The sequence below is a fragment of the Nomascus leucogenys genome, chromosome 6 (assembly GCF_006542625.1).
Source record: "Nomascus leucogenys isolate Asia chromosome 6, Asia_NLE_v1, whole genome shotgun sequence".
Lineage (NCBI taxonomy): Eukaryota > Metazoa > Chordata > Mammalia > Primates > Hylobatidae > Nomascus > Nomascus leucogenys.
The window spans coordinates 51,363,260-51,380,342 of NC_044386.1; the positions used below are offsets into that span (position 1 = coordinate 51,363,260).

At 37.7% G+C, this 17,083-nt stretch overlaps 1 protein-coding gene across 2 annotated transcripts in view; it reads left to right on the forward strand.

Moving 5' to 3' along the window:
• Nucleotides 1-17,083, forward strand: part of ATP8B4 (ATPase phospholipid transporting 8B4 (putative)) — a 272,392-nt gene that overhangs the window by 105,977 nt on the left and 149,332 nt on the right. The window contains exons 7-8 of one of the 2 annotated variants that reach the window (XM_012507151.2): nucleotides 6,078-6,165; nucleotides 14,184-14,256. In XM_012507151.2, coding sequence (XP_012362605.1) covers nucleotides 14,203-14,256 — 54 coding nt within the window. In that variant the 5' untranslated portion in view covers nucleotides 6,078-6,165; nucleotides 14,184-14,202. The remainder of the gene's footprint in view (nucleotides 1-6,077; nucleotides 6,166-14,183; nucleotides 14,257-17,083) is intronic. The other variant, XR_004030436.1, reaches the window with a different exon arrangement.

Sequence of the window (17,083 nt, forward strand, 5' to 3'; positions counted from 1 at the left end):
CAGCTGAGGGTCCTGTCTGTTAGAAGGAAAACTAACAAACAGAAAGGACACCCACACCAAAAACCCATCTGTACATCACCATCATCAAAGACCAAAAGTAGAAAAAACTACAAAGATGGGGAGAAAACAGAGCAGAAAAACTGGAAACTCTAAAAAGCAGAGTGCCTCTCCTCTTCCAAAGGAATGCAGTTCCTCACCAGCAACGGAACAAAGCTGGATGGAGAATGACTTTGACGAGTTGAGAGAAGAAGGCTTCAGACGATCAAACTACTCTGAGCTACAGGAGGAAATTCAAACCAATGGCAAAGAAGTTAAAAACTTTGAAAAAATATTAGATGAATGTTTAACTAAAATAACCAATGCAGAGAAGTGCTTAAAGGAACTGATGGAGCTGAAAGCCAAGTTTCGAGAACTACGTGAAGACTGCAGAAGCCTCAGTAGCTGATGCAATCAACTGGAAGAAAGGGTATCAGTGATGGAAGATGAAATGAATGAAATGAAGCGAGAAGGGAAGTTTAGAGAAAAAAGAATAAAAAGAAATGAACAAAGCCTCCAAGAAATATGGGACTATGTGAAAAGACCAAACCTACGTCTGATTGGTGTACCTGAAAGTGACGGGGAGAATGGAACCAAGTTGGAAAACACTCTGCAAGATATTATCCAGGAGAACTTCCCCAATCTAGCAAGGCAGGCCAACATTCAGATTCAGGAAATACAGAGAATGCCACAAAGATACGCCTCAAGAAGAGCAACTCCAAGACACGTAATTGTCAGATTCACCAAAGTTGAAATGAAGGAAAAAATGTTAAGGGCAGCCAGAGAGAAAGGTCGAGTTACCCACAAAGGGAAGCCCATCAGACTAACAGCTGATCTCTTGGCAGAAACTCTACGAGCCAGAAGAGAGTGGGGGCCAGTATTCAACATTCTTAAAGAAAAGAATTTTTAACCCAGAATTTCATATCCAGCCAAACTAAGCTTCATAAGTGAAGGAGAAATAAAATAGTTTACAGACAAGCAAATGCCGAGTGATTTTGTCACCACCAGGCCTGCCCTAAAAGAGCTCCTGAAGGAAGCACTAAACATGGAAAGGAACAACCGGTACCAGCCACTGCAAAAACATGCCAAATTGTAAACACCATCGAGGCTAGGAAGAAACTGCATCAACTAACGAGCAAAATAACCAACTAACATCATAATGACAGGATCAAATTCACACATAACAATATTAACTTTAAATGTAAATGGGCTAAATGCTGCAATTAAAAGACACAGACTGACAAATTGGATAAGGTGTCAAGACCCATCAGTGTGCTGTATTCAGGAAACTCATCTCACATGCAGAGACACAGATAGACTCAAAATAAAGGGATGGAGGAAGATCTACCAAGCAAATGGAAAACAAAAAAAGGCAGGGGTTGCAATCCTAGTCTCTGATAACACAGATTTTAAACCAACAAAGATCAAAAGAGACAAAGAAGGCCATTACATAATGGTAAAGGGATCAATTCAACAAGAAGAGCTAACTATGCTAAATATATATGCACCCAATACAGGAGCACCCAGATTCATAAAGCAAGTCCTGAGTGACCTACAAAGAGACTTAGACTCCCACACAATAATAATGGGAGATTTTAACACCCCACTGTCAACATTAGACAGATCAACGAGACAGAAAGTTAACAAGGATACCCAGGAATTGAACTCAGCTCTGCACCAAGTGGACCTAATAGACATCTACAGAACTCTCCACCCCAAATCAACAGAATATACATTTTTTTCAGCACCACACCACACCTATTCCAAAATTGACCACATAGTTGGAAGTAAAGCTCTCCTCAGCAAATGTAAAAGAACAGAAATTATAACAAACTGTCTCTCAGACCACAGTGCAATCAAACTAGAACTCAGGATTAAGAAACTCACTCAAAACTGCTCAACTACATGGAAACTGAACAACCTGCTCCTGAATGACTATTGGGTACATAATGAAGTGAAGGCAGAAATAAAGATGTTCTTTGAAACCAACGAGAACAAAGACACAACATACCAGAATCTCTGGGACACATTCAAAGCAGTGTGTAGAGGGAAATTTATAGCACTAAATGCCCACAAGAGAAAGCAGGAAATATCCAAAATTGACACCCTAACATCACAATTAAAAGAACTAGAAAAGCAAGAGCAAACACATTCAAAAGCTAGCAGAAGGCTAGAAATAACTAAAATCAGAGCAGAACTGAAGGAAATAGAGACACAAAAAACCCTTCAAAAAATTAATGAATCCAGGAGCTGGTTTTTTGAAAGATCAACAAAACTGATAGACCGCTAGCAAGACTAACAAAGAAGAAAAGAGAGAAGAATCAAATAGATGCAATAAAAAATGATAAAGGGGATATCCCCACTGATCCCACAGAAATACAATCTACCATCAGAGAATACTACAAACACCTCTATGCAAATAAACTAGAAAATCTAGAAGAAATGGATAAATTCCTCGACAAATACACCCTCCCAAGACTAAACCAGGAAGAAGTTGAATCTCTGAATAGACCAATAACAGGCTCTGAAATTGTGGCAATAATCAATAGCTTACCAACCAAAAAGAGTCCAGGACCAGATTGATTCACAGCCGAATTCTACCAGAGGTACAAGGAGGAACTGGTACCATTCCTTCTGAAACTATTCCAATCAATAGAAAAAGAGGGAATCCTCCCTAACACATTTTATGAGGCCAGCATCATCCTGATACCAAAGCCTGGCAGAGACACAACCAAAAAAGAGAATTTTAGACCAATATCCTTGATGAACATTGATGCAAAAATCCTGAATAAAATACTGGCAAACCGAATCCAGCAGCACATCAAAAAGCTTATCCACCATGATCAAGTGGGCTTCATCCCTGGGTTGCAAGGCTGGTTCAACATACGCAAATCAATAAATGTAATCCAGCATATAAACAGAACCAAAGACAAAAGCCACATGATTATCTCAATAGATGCAGAAAAGGCCTTTGACAAAATTCAACAACCTTCATGCTAAAAACTCTCAGTAAATTAGGTATTGATGGGATGTATCTCAAAATAATAAGAGCTATCTATGACAAACCCACAGCCAATATCATACTGAATGGACAAAAACTGGAAGCATTCCCTTTGAAAAGTGGCACAAGACAGGGATGCCCTCTCTCACCACTCCTGTTCAACATAGTGTTGGAAGTTCTGGCCAGGGCAATCAGGCAGGAGAAGGAAATAAAGGGTATTCAATTAGGAAAAGAGGAAGTCAAATTGTCCCTGTTTGCAGATGACATGATTGTATATCTAGAAAACCCCATTGTCTCAGCCCAAAATCTCCTCAAGCTGATAAGCAACTTCAGCAAAGTCTCAGGATACAAAATCAATGTACAAAAATCACAAGCATTCTTGTACACCAATAACAGACAAACAGAGCCAAATCATGAGTGAACTCCCATTCACAATTGCTTCAGAGAGAATAAAATACCTAGGAATCCAATTTACAAGGGACATGAAGGACCTCTTCAAGGAGAACTACAAACCACTGCTCAATGAAATAATAGAGGATACAAACAAATGGAAGAACATTCCATGCTCATGGGTTGGAAGAATCAATATCGTGAAAATGGCCATACTGCCCAAGGTAATTTATAGATTCAATGCCATCCCCATCAAGCTACCAATGACTTTCTCCACAGAATTGGAAAAAACTACTTTAAAGTCCATATGGAGCCAAAAAAGAGCCTGCATCGCCAAGTCAATCCTAAGCCAAAAGAACAAAGCTGGAGGCATCATGCTACCTGACTTCAAACTATACTACAAGGCTACAGTAACCAAAACAGCATGGTACTGGTACCACAACAGAGACATAGATCAATGGAACAGAACAGAGCCCTCAGAAGTAATGCCATGTTTCTACAACTATCTGATCTTTGACAAACCTGACAAAAACACGAAACGGGGAAAGGATTCCCTATTTAATAAATGGTGCTGGGAAAACTGGCTAGCCATATGTAGAAAGCTGAAACTGGATCCCTTCCTTACACCTTATACAAAAATTAATTCAAGATGGATTAAAGACTTAAATGTTAGACCTAAAACCATAAAAACCCTAGAAGAAAACCTAGGCATTACCATTCAGGACATAGGCATGGGCAAGGACTTCATGTCTAAAACACCAAAAGCAATGGCAACAAAAGCCAAAATTGACAAATGGGATCTAATTAAACTAAAGTGCTTCTGCACAGCAAAAGAAACTACCATCAGAATGAACAGGCAACCTACAGAATGGGAGAAAATTTTCACAACCTACTCATCTGACAAAGGGCTAATATCCAGAATCTACAATGAACTCAAACAAATTTACAAGAAAAAAACAAACAACCCCATCAAAAAGTGGGCGAAGGACATGAACAGACACTTCTCAAAAGAAGACATATATGCAGCCAAAAATGAAAAAGCACATGAAAAAATGCTCATCATCACTGGCCATCAGAGAAATGCAAATCAAAACCACAATGAGATACTATCTCACACCAGTTAGAATGGCCATCATTAAAAAGTCAGGAAACAACAGGTGCTGGAGAGGATGTGGAGAAATAGGAACACTTTTACACTGTTGGTGGGACTGTAAACTAGTTCAACCATTATGGAAGTCAGTGTGGCGATTCCTCAGGGATCTAGAACTAGAAATACCATTTGACCCAGCCATCCCATTACTGGGTATATACCCAAAGGACTATAAATCATGCTGCTATGAAGACATATGGACACGTATGTTTACTGTGGCACTATTCACAATAGCAAAGAGTTGGAACCAACCCAAATGTCCAACAATGATAGACTGGATTAAGAAAATGTGGCACATATACACCATGGAATACTATGCAGCCATAAAAAATGATGAGTTCATGTCCTTTGTAGGGACATGGATGAAACTGGAAACCATCATTCTCAGTAAACTAACACAAGGACAAAAATCCAAACACCGCATGTTCTCACTCACAGGTGGGAATTGAACAATGAGAACACATGGACACAGGAAGGGGAACATCACACACTGGGGACTGTTGTGGAGTGGAGGGAGGTGGGAGGGACAGCATTAGGAGATATACCTAATGCTAAATGACGAGTTAATGGGTGCAGCACATCAACATGGCACATGTATACATATGTAACAAACCTGCACGTTGTGCACATGTACCCTAAAACTTATAATAATAATAATAATAGAAAAAAATAAAATAAAAAAATAAAAATAAAGAACACTGAGATTAGGAATGGCCAATTTTGCCTTTTATGCCAACTCTGGTAAACTGGTAGTAGCTATTAAAGTCATAAGGAAGAGTATAAATCTCAAAAGTGTGGTAAGAAAGAACACAAAACATAACTGGGATTGATTAGAGGTATCAGTAATAGACAGAGGAAAAAGAAATAGAAGTATACCTGCCATGGATCTGTAGTTCCTGATACAGATAACAGATAAAAATTAAACGGGCTTTGTTTATACATAAAAAAAGTCACAATATTTTAAATGTATATATTATTTTACAGTTTACAAAATGCTTTAATGAATCTATTTCATCTGAAAGTAAAAAATGTCATGAAAGTCAGGTGTTTAAATGTTAGGTGGGTTTATGGCATTTTAAAGACCTCAGTTTTCTGAATAAAGGCATTCTGAGGGGTTGATAAGAGCTGGTTTTGGTAGGTCATAGCAGGGAATTCCAGTCTCAATCAGTATCTTGCCTGAAGGCTGGTTGGTTCTGAAGCTTCGACTCAAGTGCATGTTTTCCAGTTCTACAACATGTACTCTTCTACTATGCTACATCATTTCCTTCATAAACAAGGGGGCCAATATTCTCTTCTTTAAAGGTGTAAAAGTTAAATTCCAATTTCCGGTCCATTCTCACAGAATTTGGTTTCTGCAAGTGTCAAGATTGTTCCTAAAAAGTCATCCTCAAAGGACAGAGTCTTACTATAAAGTTTCCTGGTTTTTGTTTAAATGACCCATCAGGATTTGTCATTCATGGATTTACAGTGACTTGAACTTTGTTTCTCCTCATAATGAAGTTGCTGAGGGTACAAAGCTGAGGGTCTAATGACAGGAAGTACTCGGGTAATTGTAAGGAAGAAGATTTATCCTGGTCCTGAGAAAAATGTAAGTGACATAATGGTTGAAGCTTCAGAGAGTAGAGATATTTTACCCATGATTATAAATAAATCCTGACTGAAATCTGTTGGCGTGATGTTAAGTTATGATTCTGAGAAGACAAGCCTAGAGGGACCAGAATAATACAGTCCATGCATATAGTTTCCTGATGAGCTCACCATTTATGGGGACAAAGCTTGGAATATCTTGAGAAATGAAAGTTAATATATCCTTTATTAGACAATCTTTCTGGTCTATCAGTTTTCTCACTGGACTTTTGATGACAGCTATATGGCAAACAATCTAACACTGAGGTCATTCTGAAGTGCAGGTATTCTTCACTGTTGACGGGAACAGTATCCACATACTCTAGGTATCAGAAGACAGAGATAGTTTAGTTGTGGTTATTTAAGAGCCAGACATATTTTTCCACTAGTCTCCAGGTTTTTTGATAACCACAGTCTGTATCTGATTCCACTTGCAGCTCTGACACTCAGCATAGTGTCTAGATTAGAGGGGTCATTTTGTGCACATAAGAGTGGTCTTAAACTCCTTAATGCAGGGTGATGATACCACATATGCCAGTGATCAACTCATTAAGAATTCTAGGGCCAAGGTTGGTGGCTCATGCCTGTAACCCCAGCACTTTGGGAGGCTGAGGCGGGCAGATCACTTGAGGCCAGGAGTTCAATTCCAGCCTGGCCAACACGGTGAAATGCTGTCTCTACTAAAAATACAAAAATTAGCCAGGTGTGGTGATGCATGTCTGTAATCCCAGCTACTCAGGCCACTGAGGCACGAGAATAGTTTGAACCCAGGAGGTCAAGGGTGCAGTGAGCCAAGATGGTGCCACTGCACTCCAGCCTGGATGACAGAGTGAGACTCTGTCTCAAAAACAAAAACAAAAACAAAACAAGAATTTGACTTATGTGCTATCCCATTTTTGAGGAACTAGGAATGATAAACATTACAACTTATTTTAAAGTGACATCTTGAAATTTTCTTAAAAAGTGTTGGGACAATATTACTGCAAACCTAATAAGTAAATAAACTCCTGATATGCCAGTGATACCTTTAATTGTAATTTGTGTTGTAAAATGAGAAATGCTATTTCCAGAATGTTAGGTTTTCTGGCCAGAACAAACCACATCACACCATTGAGCAGCACTTTTGCTTTGTCTGTGTTGCTATGGCTTGTATTATTAGTTGACACGTAAGGCAGCAAATATTTTTTCTGGTTTAAGAGACATTAGGTTATCTCTTCACTTGGCTCTATATAGGCAAATTGATCGAGACTGTCACTAGAGGCAATGAAAAAATATAATATAGGCCTTTTATCTTGGAACTAACATATCCAGGTTTTCTTCTCCATTGGAAACTGTCTTCTTTTGGGGTATTTGTTTTTTTTTCAAAAAGAGGAGAATTATTTGCTATTAAGCTTAGTAAGAGTGAATTCTCTGATTTTTCAAAATAATATGTGGCCACTTAGATGAAGAGAATAGTTGATCTACTTGGGCTAAGGTGATTGTACATTTTTAAAATCAAAATATGTTCATATAAGAAAGATTTCAGGAACAGTGATTTTTTCCTGTAGACATTGTTCTTAGGATAGTTAGGTAGTCGGTGGTTATCTGTAGAATATTTTTAACAGATAGGTACTAGAAATGTATCTCCCAACTTTATTCTACTGTTGGCAAAGGAGGTGAATCAGATGACCTAAGATTTTACAGATTTGTTTTCCCCAAAAGTTTTAAACTTGGATTGGGGAAGCACAAAGATTCATGGCAGCTTGCCTGCATTAACTTTATAGTATTGAAATTGAAATGATAGAAAGGTGAAACTTAGAATTAAAAAAGGAATATTGGTTCACACCTGTAATCTCAGCACTTTGGGAGGCTGAGGCGGGAAAATCACTTGAAGCCAGGAGTTCAAGACCAGTCTGGGCAACAAAGTGGGACTTCCCCTGCCTGCTGCCCCTCAAGGGAATGTTGTAAATACCTGAAGATGTCAATAGCAAAGCTGGGAACAGGCTCTCGTTTGTAGTGGATGTTTTGCTGTGCCACCCACATCCCCCTTTAGGACTGCAGAACATATTTTCCCAGCTGTCAGGAGTGCTGCCCACGTATAACCTTCAGCTGGCAGCCCTCTCTAGGAATTGCCCTTGGCTGACGACAGTGTTTTCCTTAAGGACACTCCTCCTTTCTGGGGTCATCCTGCATCCAATGACTGAATCATGCCATGGTATAAAGTCCTGGTCCCCTTGATCCTATTCTAAAGGCCTGTTCCAGCTCCAGAGCTCTCCGTGGTCTTGGCTGTGGCTTTCGTTGTGGCTACATCAACAGCCCAACTGCTCCCTCTGTCCAGCAGTGCTTCTTTCCTCTCTTACAGGTGTTAATCCTAAGAGAACTTGCCAATCAACCTCTTATACATAAAGCTCCCTCTAAATCTACTACCCAGGAATCCAACCTAGACCAATAGCTTTGTTTTCTCCATGGTCAATCTAAGGTATTTCCTCTAGCTTTCATAAGGTAGAACAGATGGAATAGTCTTTCTTTGAAATCATTTTCTTCTGAATTCCTGTGTCTTCATAATCTATAGCCATCTATTCACAGAATCCTACTAAGCATCTACAGAAGACAGAGTCTTAGGAGGCTCATTTGGGCAAGGATTTCAGTTTAGGAAAATGATGAAAGAGAATACATTTCCTGTAAAACATTCAGCAGGCTTATTGTTCAGGTAAAACTTAGTGAGTTGATCATTTTGTTTTCAAAATAGGAAGGCTAAATTGTGTGTCTATTTCTGCATCTGAATAATGCACAATAGGATTTATATAAATTAGGCAGGGCATCTGTAAGATTGATTACTTTTTCTCAGCATATTGTTAAACTAAATTCTCCATGCTATAGCACTACATCTTTCATCATCTCTTATTTTCACCCTCCTCCCTGGCAAAATTGGTGAGAGAGCATCTTCAGCAGCTGACCAGAGACCTCCCCGTGTGATTTTGCCTCAGCATAAGCATTTTGCTAAGAAGAATGGAGAAAAAAGGGAAACATCTGCATTCTTTAAAATAAATAGATTCCAAAGACATGAGCGTTATGTTCATTGTCAACGTAGTGAGATCCTGTTCACCAGTCTGTTATTAGGGGATTAGGGCCAACTGTATGTTTTCCTCTAGCACAGCTCTGATGGTACTGGGATTGAAAAGACCCAGAAACTGCTGCCGTCCCCTGAGTGTCTTTGTCAGGGGATCATGATTGCAAGCTGTCTTTGGATCAACTGGTTTTAAATGCTAGGAGTGTGCACTGTTGCCATGACTGGGTCCTTTCAGCTCCTATGGTCCAATCTTTTTCTATATAGGTAATACATAATTATTCTGGGAAATAAAGTAAAAAGGAACAATAAATATAGATTTATTAAGAGCATGGGCTTTGTAGCCAGACAAACTTGGGTTCTGGTCCCAGACCTGCCACTTACATGTGACCTTGGCCAAGTTTTCTTCTATTACTTCTTTCTTCTTCTGTTCTTCTTTCCAGTTGGCCATTAAAATACTAATACGTGTAATGCCAAAAAATTTAAACAGTACAAAAGAGCATAAAATGGAAACAAAGTCTCTCTTCCATCCCAATTTCCCTCTTCATTTTCTTTCTCTATTGTCAACCACAGTAATTTCTTGTGTATCTTTCAAGAGATTTTCTATGCCTATAAAAATGTATAATATATCCTACATATACTTACTTCTTTTTACATTTCCTAAGATTGTAACTTACAGCATATTTCATATTAGCACATATAGACCTACCTTATCCTTTTCAGTGGCTGCACTGCTTGAGATTAAAGAAGAAACCAACCTCAGTGTTAAGTGGATTGATTGGTTAACTAGGGGAGGTCAATTATATGGAGTGAATGAATCATGATTAAATAAGTGTTTCATTGTACATCTATCTAATTCCTATTGATGGACATTTTCATGGCTTCTAATCAATTTCTGTTACAAATAATGCTGCAATAAATATCCTGGTACATTCATATTTGAGTACCTGTAGGATCAGTTTTCAAAGTGTGTGGTCATTTAAACTTTTGATAGATACTGCAAAATAAGGCAAAGATCTCAATTTGTATGAACCTCAGTGTCCTATTCTGTAAAATGGAAGTCAAAACAATACCTATCTCTAGGGTTGTTGTGAGGATTAAATGAGATAAGATACATGAATAGTGTTGCCAGATGTAGCAAATTAAAATATAAGACTCTATTTAAATTTGGATTTCAGATAAGCAATAATAATGTTTTTGTATCAATGTGTCCCAAATATTTCATGGAATATATACTAAAAATAATTTGTTGTTTATCTGAAATTCAAATTCAATGAGGTGTTATTTATTTTATTTGGCGCCCTATACATGAAGGGATCAGTACAGTCCCCGGAATGCAGTAAGCACTAAATAAACATGGAATGCTGTAATTCTTATTAGACATTCAGGCAAATGCTGTCATTCAACAAATGTTTTTGGAAATAATGATTCTATACTCCTTAATTTATCATTCATTCACTGCATACTTAACTGAGTGCCTGCTGTGAACTAGGCATTATTCTAAGTCCTCAGGACGGAGTGGTGAACAAAAAAAGTGTATGAGCAAGGGAATACTTTTGAGTGTTATAAGGCCGACATGTGCTTGAGATTAAAGAAGAAACCAAGCTCAGTGTTAAGTGGATTGATTGGTTAATTAGGGGAGGTCAATTATATTGACCTTTATTATCTACTCTCTCTAGTACCCCAACACTTCTGCAGCTTGTGAGGAAATCCCCTTTTCAGGAATCCGTGTTGCTGGTGGGAAATCAGGAGCATTAGAACATGGAAAGGATGACCTCGATGAACCCATTGAAAATCCCCTCTTTTGTTTCTTAAGCTTTAGCAATGCACTTGCAATATTGCTTCCAAAAGTGTTGCTTAAGGTCAACACTTGATTTTCAGCTTCTGAAAGCAATGGTCTAGTGACATGGAGCATGATAGGTGCTACCTCACTCTCAGACTTGCATTTTCTCAAGGAGATTTTCAGCGAAGTCTAGCAGCTCTTAGTATGCTATGCCTCATCAGGAAGAAGCAGGTTCAGACCAGTTTATCAAAAATTATTAGTTGCAGTTGCTATCTCTTACCTCCTTTTCTTAGAACTCAGAGTTCTGAGAGTAGATATACACCGGCATATTTTTTAAAAATTTTCTTCAAATCTAGTTGCTGTTCTGTGGCAGTTAAACTCCATATGTTTTATAGTGCCTGTGGAATTTAAATTTTATGGATTTTTTACGTGGATTTTGGCTTATTTAGCAATTGGCTTGTGAGTTTGCTAAGGTAAAGACTATCTTATTATCCTATATGTATTTAAAAAAACGGATTCTAAGAAGCATTAACTAGATTATGTCAGAGTTTTATACTCTGAAATAATTATATGATGCTGAAAATTGAGCCACATTTTAAAATCTTATAACTTCCCCTTTCTTTTCAGAATATTCATATACTGCAATTCACCTACAGGAGCTTTTACCTTTTGACAATGGCAAAAGCAAAGTTTGAAGGTGCTGAGTCTGTGGAGCCAGTGTCACCTTCACAGCCCAAAAGGCCATCCTATGTCCCTCTAGAAGAGCTGTGGTGTAAGATTGCTTTAAACATGAACCCTGAGAACAGCTGCATCACACATGTAGAGCCAGGGAGTGTCTGCTTTCATGTTTCAAGTTGGCGAACAAAACCCAATCACCATACAAGCTAAAATTTTAGAAGTCCAGAAATATTTTGAAGATGAGTTTTAAAGCAAATCATTTTGTCTGCCCCTCCAGTTCTGCTGGGATATTTTTTATGTATTATTGTCAGTGGTGGTGGGTGTAGGTAGGGCAAGAAAAATGATTGGATTCAAAATATAGATTATTTAAATTTGTTTACAGGTCTTTATCAGTTTATGCTTATTCAGCAAGTTTGGGTACTTCTGTTGCTATGACCCTTAGTGCTCATTAAATGTATCTCTGAGTTCCTAGCTAAGTGCAGTTATATATATTAATATTTGATAAGACAGAATAGGGGATAACGTAAAAACTCCTCTGATTGTATTGTACATACTAATTGTTCTACAGGGATATATTCAAATCAGAGGTTAAGCACGGCATCTCACACAGCCTATGGTTTACCAATATCTCCAGGCTCTTTTTCTGTAAACTCTAGTTACATTTGTAGAGTGTTACTTTCTCCTCTTTAACCTATTTTGTACTTCTTTTTCTTACTCTTTGTTCAGTTTCTGATAACTTTGTCCAATCATAAGACAATTTCCTCTCATGATCTTACTTTGTGAGGGCTGTGCTTTCTTCTTGTTAGGGTTCTGTCCACAAATCTGAAAACTGTGTCCAATTGTCCATTGTAAAGGTTATTGATGAAGTGGTTTGGATTGTGCTAGGCTTGGCGTCAACATCCAGGACTACTGCCTATTGTTTCTTGTATAATCCTTCCTAGAGCTTGTGCTATACAAGTTGAAAGAATAAGAGTTTGGAAATAAAACACAATATCATCTTGACTTCTTCCTGAGGCAGGTGCACTTTCAGTAGAGACTTCAAGGCAATTTGGTAGCAGTGCAGTTTCCAAAAATGACACAATAGCCTTCTCCGCCCACTCATGCCCATTTTTTCTAAGATGCTGTTTGCTGAGAAGTGTCACTAAGGTGCCAGAGGAGGTGTCTCTAGGAGAAATTAACCAGCACATAATTCATACCTGTAAAGATAAAGTTCTTCAAACTTTCCTAGGTTCTTCTATTGTTGTCAAACTAGATAAAGTTCAGAAAAGTGTAGCATTGGAAAAATGATTGAATTCTGGCTAGAGATGAAAATACTGCAATTGAAAAATTTCCAGAACAACATGTACTTGGATCTGTATTAAAGAAAAATTCTTTGAGTGTTTAAGCCAAATGATCCAGCAGAGTTGATAGTGTGAGGCATATTTCACAGTTGAATAAATATTTAAAACTATTTTCCAGCCTATAAAACAAGTAAATTAGGTTATTTTTTTTTAAAGTACAATGAAATTAACCTGTTCACCTCAACTTGTTGGGCAAACCTGCTCTACTCATCCCAACCTTTTCTCTTAGAAGGGAATCTCTGAGAAAGAAATGTGATGAAAACTTCCAAGTTGGAAAACAAAGCTGGTTTACATTTCAGGAAATTTCAGAAGGAATGATTAGCATCATGGTATACTGGCCCAGGTGGTCTGTATCCAGAGGGCCTGTCTGGTTTTGGGCAGCCTGGACTAACTTGTCATCAGGGGCCAAATTCAATGGACACAACAGCTTTTCATAATAAACCCTTTTGAACTGGGTGGAGGGTGGTCTTGGGGCTCCATCATATACATGACCTGCACAGAAAGCAGTGCAGTAGATTGACTGTGTTGTTCTCTATTCTGAGCTGCTGTCCTGTTAGAATACCACCAAGCCTGTCCTTCATCCTCAGTGCTTGTTTGTAGGTAGTCCTTCTCATTCAGTCTTCCAAGGCTTCTTTTATCATGCTTTGTTGTTCTTGTCCTTTCTAGAGTTTAACGTATTTTTCCTTTTACTTGCATTTTAGCTATTGCTCTACCTTGCCACTGTCTCCTTTGCTTTCTTGCCTCCAGTTAAATAGACTTCTGAGGCAATGGTGATGATATTTCTGTATTTATTAATCAAGAGTTTGAAAAGAATGTCAGTGACTAAAATTTATTGAGATTTCATAGCTGCTGCATAAAGCTGGCACCATAGGTGGTGGAAAGAGTGCTCAGCCAAGAGTTTAGCATTTGAGTTTAGCCCAGGAATACCACTAACTCACTGGGTATCTTTGACCAATCACTTAACCTCTCTGGGCCTTTGTTCCCATGTTAATGTAAGACCATTTTGAATTTAACATACTAGGAAAGTCTTGTCTGCTTCCTCTGTTATATGATGCAACATTGTGAATACATTCCCTTGGTTATACTTTCGATTCTTCATTCTTGAAGAAAATTAATTTTGTTTTTGTTTTTAGACTACAGAATGAAAAATGGATGAATGTCAAAGTGGGAGACATCATTAAATTAGAAAATAACCAATTTGTTGCTGTGAGTATTCAATACTGTTTAAATAATTTATCTCAGATTAAAGTAGCATATATATGAAAGTATTTACAATTGCAAATTTAGTAAATCCTTACTGATCCAGAATAATTATCATCAGTATGTATTAGTAAAAAGTCTCAATTATAAAATATTTTGAAAGACGTTGATTTATTAGTTTCAATAATATGGCAACTCACATAAGGTTGAATGAGTATCACCTTGTCTATTTCCCTAGAGATCTTTTAAATTAATAGGAACAAAAGATTTTAAATTAGCCAATATTTGATGTAAATAAGAGTTTTTAAAATGCTGCTGAGTACTTTAAAAAGTCTGCTCTCACATATTTTGTGATTAGTACTGTTAATATCCTCATTAGTACTGTTAATTTACAGTATATTTAAAAAAAATAAGCCAGAGAAAGAGAAAAGATGTTTCTTCCTTAAAAATTAGAAAATGTGTATTGATTGTGCTGAATTAATAACGTTATTAATGAGATTTTACTTTATCAAATATACTATAATTTATATACTCAAATGGCCTATGTTATAATTTCCTCAATAAAATTCAAGGGATTAGTCTAATCACTAAAATATATGCAACTAACTATAGTTCAAATTAAGTTTAAGGTAACAAAAGTTATTGAGATCAGAGATTAAAAAATTCAAGTTATTGTATTGTTTATGTCAAATATATATTAGATTACATATGGAATTTCTTGTGTTGAGTGCTATTTTGTGTATCAAGTTGAGACATTTTACCACAGGGAAAAAAATATGGCCCCAAGAGTTATTTACAAGAACAACAACTCAGTTAAGAGTCCTAAACATTCACTTTCAGCAACAGTCTTCTTTCATTAGTGCACCATCTGTGTATACTGAATTCTCCAGAACAACCCACACTAAGGAGACTATTCAGTAGACAGGCCATTCACAAAAGAGTTCACACTTTAAGTAGAGAAGTGCTTATTTCTCTGGTAACCACAATGCTTTGGAAAATAGCTGGGAACCAAAAATAAACAAAAAGGTGTCGGCAGCCAGAACAGAGGTCTCAAAGTCCACTCTGGTTAAGCTCCTTAGAAGTAGAACAGTTTGCCAGGTTCTCACTCGCAATCTATTTACTTTTATTTAAGCCACAATTTAAATTTGCTTATCCGTCTTATTTTTCAGCTCATTAAAGATTAGGAATAATACCCTGGAAGGTGGAGTCTGTTAGAACATACTCTGTGCGTAGAATCAAGGTAGCTCCAGTGTAAGGGCACTAGATGGGGAACTGGGTGAGAACTGAGGCTTTGCTTCATTCTTTCAGTGACAGTAAAGACTTTATCTTCTTTGCCTTTGGTTTGTCCATGTGTCAAATAAGATGCTAGACCACTATAGGATCTCAAAAATCCATTCCATGCTGTGATTCTCTGTCTAAGCTGACACTGGACTATACGATTCTTGCAGGCACAGCGCCTATTGATTTGCCTGTTCTCCAGCACTTGGTGCCATGTTCCATCAACAGGGGCATTTGGTAAATGTTGGCTGAATAATTAAGTGTTGATCTTTGTAAGAGAGAAGACAGGAAAAAAAAGAAAAGTAGATATAAATTTACAAAAATTCAGATGTTCTGGATCAATGGGATACCAGTAAACAGTATCTGCCCTAATTAAAGATCACATATATTCAGGGTTCTTTGTCTAAGAAGAAAGGGTTCCAGGCAACTCATTCGAGTTCTACTCTCAATTAAAATGATTACAATGAAAGAGTTTTGGTGCTTCTAAGTGGATAACCTTAACTTATAAAAAAGGGACATGTGGAATTCCAAGATGTGTGCATTCAAATGTTTTTGGCAATGACTTCAGCCAGATAGTGTCAGATTATTGAGGAATTAGCATAAACTGATATATGCCACACACTTAACTATCATTTTATTTGGAATAGAATATTTCAGGGGCAATGCTAGGTATGTTTTTACTTCAGGTATTCAGTAAAAACAATGAGCGTTAGGAGCCCCATGAACGTGCTCTAACAAGGGTAAACATCAGACTGGACTCGCTTGTTTACTAACGCCATAGTGTGCTGATTTATCACATTTTTAGGAGTGGGTCCAGAAATGCAGCAGTCAAATCTACGTCTCAAAGCTTTTAACTCTATGGTGCCTCATGGCCAGCATATCTAGGCTCCAATTGGCCCTCTAGCCTTTATATTTGAATTTGTATTTTCCTTGGTCTTTGTTTTTAATTTGGTTATATTTTCTATATTATGGTATGTGTGCTTACTTGCTATTGCAAAAGCTTCAATGAAATGAAATACAGAAGGCAAGCACAAGTGCAATTGAAGAGCAGAATTTTGAATTTTAATTAATTTAGATTTAAGTAGCTACATGTGATTTGTGGCTACTGTATTAGACACAGATGTGGCCTTTTATGGTGGTTCCCATGATGGGGGTGAGAATGCTTATTTTCCACTCTTCCTCCTGTTATCATTTGGAGGGACAGCACCAAAATAACACTCTAAGTGTCTTTCATCCAGTTGCTTACTCCTCTCTCCTAGGAGTGACTTCTCTGATTGGTGAGTTTGGGAGCTGGGAGTGGCGCACATGACCTAGGTGATGCTTCCTTAATTCTTGTTCTCTTTGAGCTGCACCTGTGTGCAGAGAGTCTGTTCTGCTCTGCTCTTCCACGCTATCAATTTTACAGAAGCAAATCCATGTGGTGGGGGTATCGGGAGGGCCAGGGCAACTTAGAGCTTCTGCCATCTGTGGCTCGATGAGTTTGTCTAACAGGAGTGAAGCCCATTTGGGCCACAGACCTAAAGCCTTGTCTTTATCAATAATAACAGCTTTATCA